Source organism: Heterodontus francisci, chromosome 32 (assembly GCF_036365525.1).
Source record: "Heterodontus francisci isolate sHetFra1 chromosome 32, sHetFra1.hap1, whole genome shotgun sequence".
NCBI lineage: Eukaryota > Metazoa > Chordata > Chondrichthyes > Heterodontiformes > Heterodontidae > Heterodontus > Heterodontus francisci.
The window spans coordinates 16,764,758-16,782,810 of record NC_090402.1 but is presented as its reverse complement, the minus strand read 5'-3'; the positions used below and the strand labels follow the sequence as shown (position 1 = coordinate 16,782,810).

General features: G+C 42.8%; 1 protein-coding gene across 4 annotated transcripts in view; it reads left to right on the top strand.

The window, feature by feature from the left end:
* Nucleotides 1-18,053, top strand: part of ak8 (adenylate kinase 8) — a 148,389-nt gene that overhangs the window by 120,648 nt on the left and 9,688 nt on the right. For all 4 annotated transcript variants that reach the window (XM_068011863.1, XM_068011864.1, XM_068011861.1 and 1 more), the window contains one exon: nucleotides 6,894-6,974. In XM_068011863.1, coding sequence (XP_067867964.1) covers nucleotides 6,894-6,974 — 81 coding nt within the window. The remainder of the gene's footprint in view (nucleotides 1-6,893; nucleotides 6,975-18,053) is intronic.

Here is an 18,053-nt window from a genome sequence, read left to right as displayed (position 1 = left end):
GAAAAGCCTTGTTGAACCATTTTCCAATAAAGCCACTAAACAGCAAGTCAAGCACTGTCTGGTATAAATGTTATTACAATTGTCAGATACTTTGATTTTGCTGTCTTCCAATAGAGATCTGAACATCTAACGTGGAAATATGATTGTAAATATTGATAGGTGGAAATTTACAAAACTGTAAATAAATGCTCATACCCATTTACAAAACTGAGATCTATTGGACAGAATGAGGACTTAATTAAAATGAGAAGTAACAATAAGAGAAACAGTAACTACTTGAATCTATTGAATCTGGTTGGTGTGACTCAAGACTGTTTGTTAATCCCATCAGTGGATAGAGTGATAATCTTCTGAGCATCTCTGCCAATCACTGTCCAGACTATTATGTCTGATCCTGTCGCACATTTCTGTGCAGAGTAAAATCTGTCTTTCATATTTGTCGACCTTCACTTACCCCACTACAATTTTGTAAAGTGCAAAATGATTGTCAATTTTAGAAAATGTTAAATAACTTACCTGGGAGGCACTAATCTTTAGTACTATTTCATTTAAAAAGCTGTGCCTGGATTGATAGATATTGCTTATTTAAAACTTTCACCTTGCGAAGTTTCTCAAGAGCTAGTAGCCTTCATTCCTTTTGAAAATATTCACAAGAATGGGAAGATTAAAACAATATAATTGCACACAAAATAGTAACAAAGCAATTATCATAAGCTGATATATTAAAAAGTGCTCAGCTAAATCTTTGTGCCCTTCAGTTGCATTAGTCTAGGACAATTGCCCTGATGTATGGACTACTGTTTGCCAATTTGATTAAACCTTAAACAATTACTGTACATCAGTCCTAAGGATGAGTCCTGAGACTTGCTTCATTGCACTTTTTTTGATTGAGAATAAAACATTCAGTATGTTGAGGATTGTTCATTAAACCAGTCCTTTGATAATATTTCAAATCAATCAAAAATAATGCAGAGAAATGTACGATTGGATTTCTGAGTCTTGCAGGGAGATAGCATGCTGATCATATTTTGGAATTCGTTCAGTCAACCTTTGATATTGGTAACTAAATGGACACATGGGGCATTGGAATCTATGAGGTCCAGAAGATGTCAGCCATAAACCATAACCTGCTTAATGATAATCATACACAGGAGGGTGTCGAACTGATGTAAAATATTGAACAATTCTCTGGATCTTTTGGAGAGTTTTCTTAGTGGAGTGAAGGACCCCCACTATCCTTCCTTCGTTTAATGCGCACTAATGACGATTGTATAGTGGAGGCTGCTAAAGATGGACCAGATTTCAAATTTTAGGATGATTAGTCTGTTTAAACATCTCTGTTCCTATGAATCTAAACATTTTTAAGAAGTGAAGTTTAATATTGTTCTCTCTCTTCATAAAAGAATTCTGTAGTTCTTCTTGAGCAATAGAGACAATGTTCCTCAGTATTTGAATTAACCACTATGTGAAAACATGCTGAGATATGTTATACAGCATGATTTGAAAAGCAATAATGTGCTTGTGGACTGTAATTAAATAAATACTGTATGTTGTATACTGGACAACGTACTGCTTCCCTTCAACTACAGGCAGTGTTGGGAAATCAATGGAGCAGCATTTTAAGTACAAGTACTAATTGGGTTGTTGATGTGTGCTCCCCTGTGATATGCCTAGAAACCACTGCCTTTTATCACTGCAATGTGCAAACAGTATAAAGTTACCAAAATAATGATGAGAGCGCCCTTCAGAATGGTTATGCCTTTAACTCACTGATTTCCACAGTGACACATGCTGTGACTGTTGTTAAAAATGGCAGATAATTCCTACTACAGGTTCCATTTGCTTCTATTCCTAATCTATAATTTTGAGCCATGACTACAATAAATGAATGTATAATCTACACGCATGCCTCAGTATAACATCTAAATTTACTAATATTTGTTTGAAAACCAAAATAATTGTTAATTAGATGGATCATATCAACCTGATTTGTTTTAGAAAATTCCACTGGAACAAAAATAAATTTAAGCTCAAATAAACAAAGTAACCATGTCATTGTCATGTTGATGTTGAACAATCCTCTTCTGGTGTAAATCCTTTTCCTAGTTACCAATATGTGGAGTTTCACAAGCTTACATGCCATAGATTTGGTAGCTTAAGAGCAAAAACTGATAAATGGGGAAAGGGAGATCTGTTGGGATCTAAAAAAGCTTTATGTTGATGCTATTAAGGGAAATAGAAAATATCCTTGGTAGTTTAAGAAGAAGCTCACTTTCAAGGTAAGGACTGAAAATAGGAAGTAGATTATTACCTCTAAGTGTTTAAGTATTACATTAAAGGGTCTCAACATGGAGCCTCCACTTCATTGTTAAAATAATGGGATTGATAAACTGGGGTGGTGTCAGCCTACAAAGTCCCCTAAGAGTGTTTTGTCTTGAGAACGACTGACCAGAGTGGAATTAGTCCTTTTAGAGATACATTGTTTGTGGGTTCGCCCGTCCCCCAACTCTCACTACATTTTTGCCAAGCATTATTTGCTGCGTCCCACTGCTTGAAGCAAAATTAAGATTGCTGCTTCAGTAGAAAAAATATATTGCAGGAACAAACATCACCACCACGGCATTACCCTTTCCTATCCCGAGTGGTGTGAAACAGGGCTGTGTTCTCGCACCTACACTGTTTGGGATCTTCTTCTCCCTGCTGCTCTCACATGCGTTCAAGTCTTCAGGAGAAGGAATTTTCCTCCACACAAGATCAGGTTGTTCAACCTTGCCCATCTAAGAGCGAAGACCAAAGTACAGAAAGTCCTCATCAGGGCACTCCTCTTTGCTGACGATGCTGCATTAACATCTCACACTGAAGAGTGTCTGCAGAGACTCATCGACAGGATTGCGGCTGTCTGCACCGAATTTGGCCTAACCATCAGCCTCAAGAAAACGAACACCATGGGACAGGACGTCAGAAATGCTCCATCCATCAATATCGGCGACCACGCTCTGGAAGTGGTTCAAGAGTTCACCTACCTAGGCTCAACTATCACCTGTAACCTGTCTCTTGATGCAGAAATCAACAAGTGCATGGGAAAGGCTTCCACTGCTACGTCCAGACTGGCCAAGAGAGTGTGGGAAAATGGCGCACTGACACGGAACACAAAAGTCTGAGTGTATCAAGCCTGTGTCCTCAGTACCTTGCTCTACGGCAGCGAGGCCTGGACAACGTATGTCAGCCAAGAGCGACGTCTCAATTCATTCCATCTTCGCTGCCTGTGGAGAATCCTTAGCATCAGGTGACAGGACCGTATCTCCAACACAGAAGTCCTCGAGGCAACCAACATCCCCAGCATATACACCCTACTGAGCCAGCGGCGCCTGAGATGGCTTGGCCATGTGTGCCGCATGGAAGATGGCAGGATCCCCAAGGACACATTGTACAGCGAGCTCGTCACTGATACCAGACCCACCGGCCCGTCCATGTCTCCGCTTTAGAGACGTCTGCAAACACGACATGAAGTCCTGTGACATTGATCACAAATCTTGGGAGTCAGTTGCCAGTGATCGCCAGAGTTGGCGGGCAGCCATAAAGGCGGGGCTAAAGTGTGGCGAGTCGAAGAGGCTTAGCAGTTGGCAGGAAAAAAGACAGAAGCGCAAGGAGAGAGCCAACTGTATAACCGCCCCGACAACCAATTTTATCTGCAGCACCTGTGGAAGAGTCTGTCACTCTAGAATTGGTCTTTATAGCCATTCCAGGTGCTGCTTCACAATCCACTGACCACCTCCAGGCGTTTACCCATTGTCTCTCGAGACAAGGAGGCCGAAGAAGGTACTATTAACAAAGACTGGTTTAAGCTCAAGTATAGAAGTGCCTTTTGCCATGGAGACTATTCCTGAATATTTCAATTAACTACTGCGTAAAATCGACATGTTAAATGATCAATATGTGGTGTACAGCAAAATTATAAACATGAGCTATTATGGACTACAATGAAGGACTGTGTGTTGTATACTTGACAATCTGGAAACCAAGACTGGTGACACCTTCTAAAGCGGATCTGGCTATGTAAATTTAGAAGTGATGGAGCAGCTATGTTATTCATTTTACCTGGCTGTTGTCAGAGATTCATAATAATGTCTGTGGCTGATGCTTGAATCCTTCATCCACATGTGTGCAGTGAATCTTGTCAGCTCTCAGCCACAATCCTAAGGGGAGTGTAGAAATGGAATGTCTCATCACAGAAGAAAAATAGCATTAAATAAATTTTGCCCCACAGCAAGTGTGCCTCATGTCAGTGGAGGAAGGAGCTGTGGGTCAGTCCAGACAGATGGGATGAAAGTTTCTTCCCTCTCTGGTAAGCGTTAAGGGTCCTTACTGAAATGAATTTTGGCATGCAATCAATTCCCAGTGGATGCAAGTCTATAACGTAAAACTGTCCAAATTTAAGTTCTAATTGGGTAATCTCAGTCAAAGAGGCCGTAAGGGTAGGTAGTGTGGGAATGGGAAATGTTGTCTTCTTGAAGGTTGGAGTTGCTTTTCTGAGTTAAGAGCTAAATCATGTTTTCTGGAGCTAGAGTGCTCTACACTGCATCTAACTTCATGAACCAGACCTGGAAATGACTGATATTGTCACTGGATGCAAAGAGGACAAGTTCTATTTTCTGCTTATAGTCACTCTCTACTTGATAAGTATACTGAAGAAAGTAAAATTGGAGGAGACTACCATGCATTTCCCAGCTGAAAGAGGAGGTGAGTAGGCATGATGGGAGAAGAAATTAAAGGAAAATGAGCTCCAAAGTTGATCTAAAGAGATAAGTGGGTTACTCTTTCAGCCTTCTACGCACACAGCCAAAATCTGATTCAATTCCGGATGGTTTTAACTACACAAAAGCTTGGCTTAGCTTCTACATGTTACAGGATCAACAAGAAAGTAAACAATGGAAGTCTTTGAGAACGATGAAATATGCATGGCTATCTGTGACAGGCAGATAAAGTAAAGCAATTAGGCACGTAATCCAAGTGGTAGGCAGCAGCAGCCCCAAGCTCTCTATTAGTTAATGTAGTTTGTACCTCCTCATCCCATCAAATCAGCTAACACTTCCACTAATTGGTTCATGAATTATACAGCTCCCATTATAATTTAATCACCAATAAACATTTTGGGCCGGTGTAGAGTGTATCTCTCATTAATTCGTTAATTTAAGCAGATGGAAGGGTGATCAGATGAACGGGTGGCATACATTGCCTGAGGCAGAAAAAAAGTGGACAAATAAAATATAAAATAAAGCGAGGGGAAACCTTTCAGGATTTCAGTTGTCAGAAACCCAATCTTCAAGCTGACAGCCGCCTTCCTCCCTGACACTGAAATTGAGTGACAGATTCATATCAGCGCTTGTCAACTGCCTAAACATCAGGCTGGTTGGTAAACAGAGCACAATGTAAATTAATTCTCATCTTACAACCCTTTCTCTGTTCCATGAATATTTCAGCACAGGCAGCATAAATATTAATACTAATAGCTTTGCTCAGTAGTTATTATTTCTGTTTTATGACAAATATTCATAAAATATTCAGGACCTTTTAGAACATTTACACAGTTGAATGTGAGATTGCCAGCTTCCAGGGAAGTTTGAACATATTGGGGTGCTCTTGATGTTTTTTTCTAAATTAATTTATAATGTATAGTTAAAAATGTAATCCATTTTGAGCAGTGATTCACCAAAATATACTTTGGGGTTATCGCTAGATTCTCTCAACAGGTCGCCTTTTTTTTCTTTTCTTTTCTTTTTAATTGGATTCATGAGTTTTATATCTGATGTTGTAATTTGCTTGAAGTACTTGCTAATTTAGCAGTTAATGGCAGCCAAATACAGTGTCTCTTCTGCCCCAGGAGAGATTTTATTCACAACTGGGGTAGATTTGTCACAATCAATTATGACTTAAACAAGAAATAGCCAGCGGGGGCTGCGCTGGAGGAACTCGATCTTGGAGACAGGGTTAGTACAGCTGGTATCTGAGCATTACTTGATGCACCAATTGCTTGAAAGGAGCAACCAAATAATACCAAATGTGATATATTTGGGGTTTTCCAAAATGGCTATAGGGTATATGAGTTATTACAGTTCCAGTTACAGCACTTTTTTGTATATTGTGAACATGATTAAAAATTATATATGTGGTTTGTTTCATACTTTTGTCCCTGTAAAGAAATTATATTCAGGTTGTTTTTACTTTCGAGACTTTATGCCTTGGACACTGGTGTTTACAATTAGATAACGATACGGTTATTGTTCACTAATACAGTCTGGCAAGAATACAATGCCATTCTTTATTTATTATACTCAGTATATTTTGAGTAGATCACCCAGGAAGTGTGGTAGGGTGCCGGACTTTGAGGCAGTTTTGAAGTGGACATACGTGATTTTACCCTTCCTGCTGTACACAAGAGCTCCATCAAGTGATGGTCCTTCTTTCTTATTATCATTGGCTGCCTTGTACCTACCTTAAACATTTCAGCTTGATACTTTTTTAGAACATTCTCCTAAAATATTTGAAGTTTTCCATTCTCTGTAGAAAGTTAGTTTACAGTACTGACATTCACACCTTCCTTCAGCTGCCTGACCCTCGACTACAGCATTGCCTAATGGAAATTTCAAGAAAAGAGTGCAATTAAGGATTTTAGTGGGTATCGTCCTTCTTTTCAGTTGATACAGAGAAAACATACAAGGATGCATGCCTATTTGTAATTAGAGATTACTCTGAGATACCTCTACAATGCAATAGATTGTTGGCTTGCTCTGACCACCGTGTAGTTTGACTGCTTTTATTCTGGTTCTGATTTATAAACCTTCCACAAACCCAGACTACTTATCTTCTGTGTCTGATTTGCTGCTTTTTCATAGGGTGTTTTTTCTGGATGTTCCTGATGATGCTGTCATTGAGCGTCTAACAATGAGGGTGACTGATCCAATTACAGGTGAAAGGTCAGTGTTTCTCTTTTCCAAACAATCAATTGTGTAAGCCATTTTACACCACAGACCCATGTTGTACATTTTTATCTTATAACCGAAGAAATAAAAGATGGATAAAAACTTTTGATGTTTTACCAGCTTCATGGATTTTACCTTAGCTGGCTTAAGCTTCACTGATTTTAATTCCTATCAGTATTTCAGGATATAATGTAAATTTATTATAACAATTAACTTTGAAGTCCCTACCTCCCTGGTTCCCAAATCTACATTCTCTTGTTCCCAATCTACAAACCAGTGAAAATAATCTTTCATTGTTTACACTCTCTAGCATCTTCAAAATGTTGAAACTTGTATGAGATCCAATCTTAACATTCTCTTCTCCAATGAATACAACCCTAATTTTTCAAGTATCTTGCCATAACTAAATCCTCTCATTTCCAGTATTAACCTCATGAATAAATGCATTCCTTTTTGTTGACTCCAATATCCTTTTCATAATGGGTGTCCAAAACAACACAGAGTATTCCAACTAAAGGCCGGCTCAGGTCTGCAAAATAAAACCCGATCCTCACAGTAGAAGACACAAATTACATACCAGAAATAGAGGGTAACCTAGGGGGTAATAAGAGTGAGGAAATTAAGGTAATTATTATCAGCAGAGCAAATGTACTGGAGAAACGACAAATCCCCAGGATCAGATGGCCTACATCCTAGGGTCCTAAAAGAGATAGTTGCAGAGATAGTGAATGTGCTGGCAATGATTTTCCAAATTTCCCGAGATTCTGGAACAATCCCAGCAGCTTGGAAGTTATCAAATGAGTTAGATATAGTTCTTAGGGCTAAAGGGATCAAGGGATACGGGAGAAAGCGGGAACAGGATACTGAGTTTGGATGATCGGTCATGATCGTATTGAATGATGATACAGGCTTGAAGGGCCAAATGGCCTACTCTTCCTATTTTCTATGTTTCTATGTATCAACGCTATTCAAGAAAGGAGGGAGATAGAAATCAGGGAAATACAGGCCAATTAGCCTGACGTGAGTCGTCTGGGAAGTGCTGGAAACAATTATTAAGGAAGTCTTAAGGAACACAAAAAGTTAGCGTGCAGGTACAGCAAACAATTAGGAAAGCAAATGGCATGTTGGCCTTTATTGCAAGGGGATTGGAGTATAAGAATAAAGAAGTCTTGCTACAGTTGTACGGGGCTTTGGTGGGACCACACCTGGAATACTGGGCTGGATTTTATTCCTGGCAGCTGGCGAAAAGAAACGGTGGCCCGCACATGCAGGCCGCGCGCTGCCACACCGCTGCAATCTTGAGCACAGCAGCTCATTTAAATATGCAGGGCAGCTGTTCCCCCCGCCCCCCCCCCCCCCCGCCTCCCCAATCACATGGTGTGGGTAGCCTTGGCAAAGCCATGAACAGCGTCAGCTGTCACTGTGCAGGCGCTGATGCCATTTTTAAAGGGCTGCTAGCCCTGCTCAGAGAATGCAGTGTTGCCCCCCCCCCCCCCCCACCACTACACTAAAAATAAATGTTTGGCCTGTTTCCCGCCCCCCACCCCCACCCCCCCCCCACCAATACACTGAAATTGCAGATTTGACCTCTTCTTCCCCACCAACTGCACAAAGTGCAGAGTTGACTCCTCTCCCCCTACCCAACTGCACAAAGTGCAGAGGTCACCCCTTTCCCCCCACCCACTACACTAAAAATGCTCTGATCCCCCCTAACCCACCTCAGTGGCGCCAGTTTTCCCTGGACGGGTAAGTGAAGGCACATGAGTGCCACCCGACGCACTGCAAATCCGGATCCGACAGTAAGATCGTGGGGAATTGCATTTAAATGTATGTGTAAAGTTAATTTTAATATTAAAAGTCAGGTTCCGTTACCGAGTGGTGGGGAGGCCGCCACAGAGCCTCGCCACCGCCGGAAGATCGGGCCCGGCATCGGGCTCCGTGGTGGCCACTGCCGCTGCGACCTGCTGGCACCTCCCGCCATGGAGCCAGATGTCAGGAGCTCAACAAAAGTCAGCCCACTGTGTGCAGTTTTGGTCTCCATATTTAAGGAAGAATATACTTGCATTGGAAGCAGTACAGCGAAGGTTCACTAATTGGCCCCTGGGATGAGAGAGTTGTCCTATGGTGAGAGATTGAGTAAATTGGGTCTATATTCTCTGGCGTTTAGAAGAATGAGAGGTGATCTCATTGAAACATACAAGATTCTGAAGGGGCTTGACAGGGTAGATACTGAGATTGTTTCCCCTGACTGGGGAATCTAGAACAAGGGGGCACAGTTTCAAGATAAGAGCCTGATCATTCAGGACTGAGATGAGGAGAAATTACTTCACTCAAAGGTTATGAATCTTTGGAATTTTCTACTCAAGAGGGTTATGGATGCTCCATCATTAAATATATTTAAGGCTGAGATAGACAGATGTTTGGTCCCTCAGTGAATCAAGGAATATGGGGAGTGAGCGGGAAAGTGAAGTTGAAGCCCAAGATCAGCTATGATCGTGTTGAATGGCAGAGCAGGTCGACGGGCCAAATGGTGTACTCCTGCTCCTATTTCTTAGGTTCTTATCGATTTCAACCTTGTCATTGCTATCACTGAAATGCTGTCTGTGCATTTGTTCACTAATACCCTGCTCTCTGGCCTTCAGAGCTCTAACATATATGAACTCAAACTCATCAAATTGCATCCTGCCCTGCATTTAGTACTGCTTGCTCTTTACCCTTATCCTCACTCATGCCAATTGGCTTCCTGTCCTTTAGTGCCCTGAACTCAAAATCCTTCTCCTTAGATACAATTCTGTTCAAAGCTTGCTGCGGCATTCCTCTACAATCTCCACGTCTTGTGCCATATCCATACCTTTTGATCCTCCAGCTCTGGTCACCATGTACATCCCAGTCTCCCTTTACTCCACCAACAAACAGCCTTCAGCCTTCTGTCTGCAGCCCCCTCACTAACCTTTATACCTTATTACTTCTTCCTCTTCTTTCAAATGTCTCTTTATATCCTTAACTTTTTTACCATGTTTATGGTTGCTTTCCCTAGCTCTCTTGCTGCTTGATAATCAGTTTCTCCTCCGTGAAGCACCCTGACACATTTGCGATGTTAAAGATATATTTATAAATATATATTGTTGTTGAAGTAAGCATTTGAATCATTATAATGTCTCAGCATATTCACATTATGTTTTGTTCAAAGTGATCTGTGCCCTTAGCATCATCAAAATATCTGAATATTTAAAATCGACAGCAACAGACAGTCCATTTCCCATCATTGTGTTTAGTGAGAAATAAAAATTTTAAAAAGCAGTAAACTAAAAAATAGCTAAAGATACAACTTAAAAAGTCAGCAAAACCAGATTGCGAAGGCAGAAATATGACATCACAATTGCTTACAAAACCAGAGGACATACATTTTACATTCTAATGCTGAAAGTCATTCTGGTAGTGCACCAGTATCCCCTTTTTTATTGGAGTGCGAGTTGGGGTGGGGTCTGGGCCAAGTGACAAGCTCATAGGAGTGCACTGGTGAGAGGCCTGGGCTATTTTAACCCCTGGGCCTCAACACCATATTTCAGAAACTGGTGGGAAGTATGAGATTGCTGGCAGACAGGAGCGAGATTTCATGTACCAGGAGGCCACAGCCAGAAACCTCAGGAAATGGTCCCCATTTGTAAGGCTACACTAAGGCAAGGCCTTGGGGAGGGGAGTTAGGAGGGGAAGCCCGGAGCATGCGAAGCCCATGGTTTCCTTGTGGGACCTGCAGAAGAACTCCCCTCCCTCCCCACAGGAAACTATTAACACTGTTTTGAAAAAAAAGCTGCCTTGCTTGCCCTCTCCTAGCCCTGGATCCATCTGCCGTTAGCTTTCCCCAGCGTGTTACGCAGGGCCCGGGATTAACATCATGTTTATTCCGTCATATAATGCCAACTTTTGAATTTTGATTTTTTCTTTTATTATAATGAAATATAGAAATTCTGTTCAGACTATCCAGACCTATATTCTTGTCCGTTTTTCACAAGAAGTAGAAAGAATGAGAATCAATGAGATGATGTGGATTAAAGGTCACAAATGTTAAATTGGCTCAAGGAAACTGATGATGCTAAGGGCACAAAACATAATGTGAATATGCTGAGACATTATAATGATTCAAATGCTTACTTCAACAACAATATATATTTATAAAATATCTTTAACATAGCAAATGTGTCATTCTCAAATGAATATCCTCTCGCCCTGCAACAAAATAAATGTTAAGTATCTGATCAGTTTCCTTGAGCCAATTTAACATTTGTGGACCTTTCCTCCACATCATCTCATTGATTTTTCTTCTTCTTTCTACTTCTTGTGAAAAATGGACCAGAATATAGGTCTGGATAGTATTATCGTAAGAGTTCTTCCATGTTAACTATCCAATATCCCTTTTTTTTTTACTGTACGTCGTTACATTTGTCCCCCTTTGCTTTCCCTTTGAAATCTTATTTCCTGATTTTGCACTTGAGCTGCAGATTTTGGCTCCGTTGCGCTGCTGATGGCAGCTGGGTTGTTTCCAGCCAATTCCGGCGTGGCCCAAACATCGCACCCTGACTGTAAGGGTGCTAGCACGGGCATGCCATGTGTGCACGTGCCAAAAGCATGCAGAGTGGGCAGATCGTGATGTTAAACAGCCTCTAATGTTGATTTGGCACCTGATCAGCCATTATTCTCTTACTCACTCCCAGCTCAAATTACATTCAGCTGCACAAGGGACCCCTGATTAGAGATTTTTTAAGGGCTAACCATGCAATCTTCAGGTGAGGTGCTTTGACTTTCCTGGTGTGGACTTAGTGGAAGGGGTTGAGTATTATTGGACGAGTTTTGAAAACTGGATTTACAAGGGAACGGTGCTGGATTTTGACAAGGAGATCAGAGAGGTTAGGAAGGCCTGTCAGGAGAAAGCCTCCCTCAGTTAAGGGGCAATAGTTGCATTCCTTCTTGGGCTGCAGTATAACTTGGAAATGGAGCACAGGCAGCAGAGAAGGAAATCTGTGTGCAGAGGGAGGAGGAGGAAGGCTCTCCATAGAGAGCCCTATCCACTAAGCATCTTCAGAGAACACTATCCCTCAGTCAAGAGCAGTGTGTGAGGCATCTGCATTTCACCAAGGAGGTGGTGGCTAAACTGTGCCACCTCCTACAACCTGACCTGCAGCGCACAGCAGGGAAAGGATGGTGCTGTCAGTGGCCATTCAAATCACCATTGCCCTAAACTTCTACACCAGTGGATCCTTCCATGCGAGAACAGGCAACATTAGCAAAATCTCACAGTTTGCTGTCCATCGCTGGATCAGGGAGGTGACAGAAGCCTTATACATTGTTGTCTTACTTACCAGAGAGAAACAGGAGTGAGCATGTGCCTTTGCCAGACTAGGGGGATTCTCAATGGTGTAGGGTGCAATCAACTGTACGCATGTGGCTCTGCGAGCCCTAAAGGTTAGCGGGGAGATGTACTCCAACTGGAAGGACTACCACTCCATTAACATCCAGTTGATGTGCAACCATACCCAGAAGATCCTGTTGGTGAATGCATGCTCTTCTGGCAGCAGACATCCTGCATTCATCCTGTTCCAGTCAGCCATGCCCAACATCTTTGGTCCACCATGAAGAACCAGAGGCTAGATGCTAGGTAACAAAGGAAACCTGCTCCACACCTGGCTCATGACTCCTCTCTGTCACCCAACCTCACATGAACAGTGCATCTACAGTGAGAGTCATGCAGCCACCAGGAACATCGTGGAGCAAAACATTGGCGTCCTGAAACAACATTTCTACTGCCTGAACCTGTCTGTAGGAGCCCTCTGAGCATGTCTCCAAATTTGTGGTGGTTTGCTTTGTCCTCCACAACCTTGCTATCATGAGAGCACAGCCCTTGCCAGCAGGCTTTTGGAGGCCACTTCAGGAGGAGGAAGATGAGGAAGAGTCATCCGGGATCCCTTTGCTCCAGACAGGCTGTCACAGGGCGCCTTCTCAGACTCCGGTTCCCTTGGGGTGACAGCCTCCCGTAAAATCATAGTACCCTCTTAGGGGGGCAGTGGGTAGGAGATATCCTTTGAATTTGCATTCACTGACTTTGACCACCCAAGTGAGGTCATTGAACTTTTTCCAGCACTGCAGCCAAGTCCTCGGGATCAGACTCTGGGAATTGACCTCCCTGACCACCTGCTTCCATTCCCTTCTCAGAATGTGCCTTGAGAACTTCCTAGCCCCCTGTAGAAACAAGGAGCTGAATTTTACTAGCCCTCTAGGAATGGGCTGGGTGGCGGGTGGGGGGAGGGTCTGTAAAATGGCGAGGGAAGGCGGGAGTGGAGTGCCCAATACCATGAGATTTTATCAGTGGCAGGCAGTTGGAGGACCGTCTTCCTGCCCAGAGTCCAACTGACGCTGTTAAGTGGCAAATTAAGGGCTACTTAAGGGTCTCTTCCCACCACTGCTGGCATTTTACCAGCAGCAGGGGGTGGCCCTCTGCCATGTGTGGAGACCAGCAGGTAAACACTGGCAGCCTGTTCATGGGCTCAGGGTTAAGGAGTGTCCTTCTGATCAGACACTCTGTGGCCACAGCGGAAAGGGCCACCCCCATGGAAACACCACCTTACCCTCACCAATGCCCCCCCCCCCCACACCCACACCCCACCTGGGCCTCCCTTGGTTCCAGGGCAGGGTCCATGATGCTGCTCCAGGCCGGGTGCAGTCCCAGCAGTGGCCACCACTCCCGCAGCTCTTGGAGGTGGGATCTCTGCCTTTAAAGTGATGGGAGCCCCAACGCCAGGCAGTTAATTGTTTGAAGGCCACAGAATTGGCTCGGGGGTCATGTAATCTGCCACAGCGGGGTTGCCCCTGGCTTTCTGGCCCACTGTTGGGGCCACTACCGCCCTGACAAAATTCAACCCATGATTTCTTTCTGTCTTTTGACCTCCATCAGTATGGCCTCCAACACCTCATCCAAAACTCTGGGAGCCCTTTCTCTGGCTTGTTGCTTCTTTTGCTGTCCTGTACCTTTCAGCAAAGCCTTCCTGAGGCTGTTCAAGCAGCTTCTGTAGTATGAGTGCAGCTCTCCTTTAAGTGGGGCATGATGCCTTTAAGAGCTCCAGGCTAGCTGTGCATTGTGCTAGCCATGCACGTACCTTGGCCCCCTATTGAGTATTCTGCCAACAGCAGACCATTTCATGCTGGGCTGCACGTTGCAATCAAGCAGATCAACAAGCCGTGCAAAGTTTGCATATGTCTGCCGCAAAAGGACCTGACCTGGGGTAATCGCTTATCACAATCCCCATGCCTGATATCAGGCCTAATCCAATTTTTCCCCATGATCTTTTATTAAGAGTAGATTTGTAAATTCTCCAATGAGTTTCTCTAAATTTACAAATATGCAATGCTCTGGCAGATGGAGAAGAATTCTCAATAACTTTAATCACAATTTCTGACGATGGACAATTGCTCCTAATTTAGAAATTCCAGGTGCAAAATTCAATCTTTATTCTCTGCACCTCTGGTCCATTTGGCCTCCTTTAAAGTACTTTTTGCCCAGATATTTTCAACCATGAGTAATAATTTAAAGTTAGGTCTCTGCTTATAAGCTTGCTTTTTTGCTTCCTCCAGTCTCTGTAATATTGTGATATTCTCCACAGTCTGCCCACACTTAACACATGAAGGGAAGCTTTTTGGGTAAACTACATCGGGCTACCTCAAACCACAGAAGCTTATTGCAACCTTCAGCACAGGAGGAATAACCGGGCTGGGGGAAAAATATGGCTCAAAGTCAGCTTGTGGATATGCAATTTTTGAAATCTCAGGGACTTGAGGGTTATGCGGAGCAGACCCAGAAGAGGAGTTGAGGTCTGGGACAGATCAGCCATGATCTTATTGAATGGCGGGGCAGGCTTGAGGGGCTGAATGGCCTGCTCCTGCTTCTATTTCTTATGTACTTATGCATGTAAATCCAAGTGATATGTCATAACCAACTTACAGAGGGCAGCAGATATATTAGAAGTCATTCCTTCTGACATAATTAATAAGGAAATATTACACAATGGCCTAGAAATTCAGACACACTTAAAAATGGGAATAATCTCTGCGCCTGAATGGATAGGTCTGAGGGGCATGTAATTATCATCAAACTGGTGAACTGTGGACATCCCAAGGTACTTCAGCGGAGAAGAGGATTTGAAGATCGGGTGGCTGCAATGCCAGCAGCGGCCCTCGGATAAGTCATTCAAGGCCATTGGTAGAGGGGACCGATTGGGATAAAGGCATCGGTGGCCAGGATTGGGAGGGAGGGTGGCGGTGATGATTGAAGCTTTGAAGCTGGCTGCCTCAGCACAATGCAATATTGGGATTGCAAACAGACATTAGGCCCCTTATTTGCATATGCAAAGGCTCTAATGGTGGGTAACGCACCTCCGCCTCATAATGAGTGTGCGCTTACTGCCTGCCATATTGGAGGCTGAGGAGGCCGTTTCATGCCTGAAACCAATAGGACAGGATATGAGTAGAGAAATTACCAATAAGATTTCTACATTTAGTGTTGTCTGTCTTGGACTGCTGTCAATTCCAGATTAATATTTGATGTATATGTGTCAAAAGATTTTGATATGTTGAGTCTAAACTTTCTTGCCTGCCCTTAATGTTTGTCAGATTGGCACACCCTGTTTCTGCACACTGTGAGCTTCAACTTCTTCCATTTCTCAGCCCCATTTTATGCATTGGTCCAATGTCTCAAATCTTGCTTAATGTGCACCTCAGACATCTCCTCCCCTCTGCCAGCCTGCCACCTTCTTTTCCTTGCCTTCTATCTGTCCAGATTAGTGCAATTAGCCTGCTGTCTGGGTACTGCTACGTTCTCTGCCTTTATCACTGTGCTGCTGCTTCCACTCAACGTTGTTGAGACAGGAGATATCTTGGGATCCTCCATGCTCGTGAAGGATCCTGCATGTGAGATTGAAAAAGTATGGTAGCTGTGATGAGGGATGTTGAGGAGAATAAGACTTGAGGAAGTAGGGAGGGACAGAAGCAGGAGATGGGTTTAATACTGTTTTTGGGTAGGTGGGGAGGGACAATGGAGATAAAGAGGGTTTGCAAATGGAAGGGAGAGAAGATTTCACAGACAGGTAGGGAAGGATCTCAAGAGTGAAAAGGGAAAAAGAAATAATCTGCCCTAATGAAATCGTATTGTTCTTAAAATTGGGGAAACACCTCAATTACTTTTTAGCAGAAGATTTGGAAAAAGAATTCAGAGGGTTATCAGATAGACAGGAGAAAAGCAGCCTATCAAGACAAGTAGACCAACTCCAGTAGATTAGCAGCATAACCATTGGGCTAGAGAGGTTAATTGCTTACATTGAGTCTACTTATTGTTTAGTGAATACAGAGATAAAACAGTTTTGTCATCGTGCAGTTTGTAACTGGATCTACTTCCTGTGCTGTGACTCTTTTGCACTCATTGATGCATGTCGTATATCAAACAGTGGTTTTCCTCCTTTTTGTGGGAAGGCTTATTTTGGGGCAGATGAGGAACAGCAACTACAAACCCCTTTAATAGCCGATAAAGATACTCCCGGCCATCTCAAGAGCCTCAATCAGCTGCTTCACTTGCAAAGGCTCCTCTTCACACAATAGATCCATCCATTAAAAAAAAGTACAAATATAACATTGAACACTTTCTAATAGGGATTTATTAGTAAACATTGGGTGTGTGTTTGTTTACCACAGCCCTTCCGTTTTACTCGCTTCTTCTATGGTGGTGTTGCAGATGCAAGTCTGCCAATCATAGTCCTCTTTCTAAGTGAACACCCACTGACAGGAAACTGGGAGAGGTGTGTGTAGGCATATGTGGTGTCCCCAGAATATGGTGCTGGGTAAGAGATAGCCCTTGATTCCCTCGACCTGGACCCAGGATGGTCCCACTATAGGCTGAAAACTCTCCACAAATACAGTGGTAGCTTGGCCCAGGTTATGGAGAGATGGTATTTTAAAACCAAATAAGCACATACATACCAAATTAGACTTCAGTCAAGAGCATGTGTGAAGTATTATTAGTAAAGCCATCAGATACTTTAATTTTGAAATCTGTATACTATGAAAAGGAGCCAAACCACTCACTTAGCTTCTTTCCAGCAACCTCAGGGCCTGAAAGCAAGTAAATTGGCAATTTGTCTCCTGTTGCTCTGCGCTCCTTTAAACAGGTCGGCCTTTTAAGGTCCGAGGCGCACCCAAAATTTTTGTCACCTGGGTCTTTTCTTCAATTGTGCGCCACCATGTACATTGAAAATCTGATCTCTCTATTCTAATGAGTGCCCCCAGGAATTCCAGCCACTGCTGTACACACACTGCTCCTGAGCATTGCCTGCCCAGGAAAATTGGCCCTTTATATCTGTGCTCTAGACCCTGGAACAGTGCCACTGGAGGTCAGCTAATATTTTTAAATTTTAACCATCAGCAAACAGAAAACCTTTTTTAAAAAGCAAGAATACAGTAAACTTTCACCCCTCACTAGATCTTAGAACTGTATATTGTCAATGTGAAGCATTGATGGTTTTTCTAGACGTTCATTTGTTCTAGGACTCTTACCTGTTATAAGGGCAACGTTTGTGTTTTGGAGACTCAAATAGACATCAGAAATATTGTAGGCAGTTATGTGGAATGCACTTGTTTTGAAGACTGCAATCTTTTTGTAGATTATTTTATCCTAGTGCTGCTCAGTGCCATATTATGGGGTAGAATTTCTGTGGAGTTCTACCAATCCCACCATAATTTCAGCGGAAATGCTGCGGAAACCGCTGTTCCCACCATTTCTCCAGATTTCTGCCGAAGGTATAGCAAGCAATGGAGAAAACCACAGCAGAAATTACTGGCGTGTGTGTATATATATATATATATATATATATATATATATATATATGCTACACATATGAATTTGATGCACAAAACTGGCTCATGGTAACCATGACAGAAGATGACTTGGAAAGACAGTACTGATGAAGTGAAATGTTCACTTCATGAACTTTTAATTTTGTTTAGTGTCTAGTTTTCATCAGGAAAATAACTCTCTGT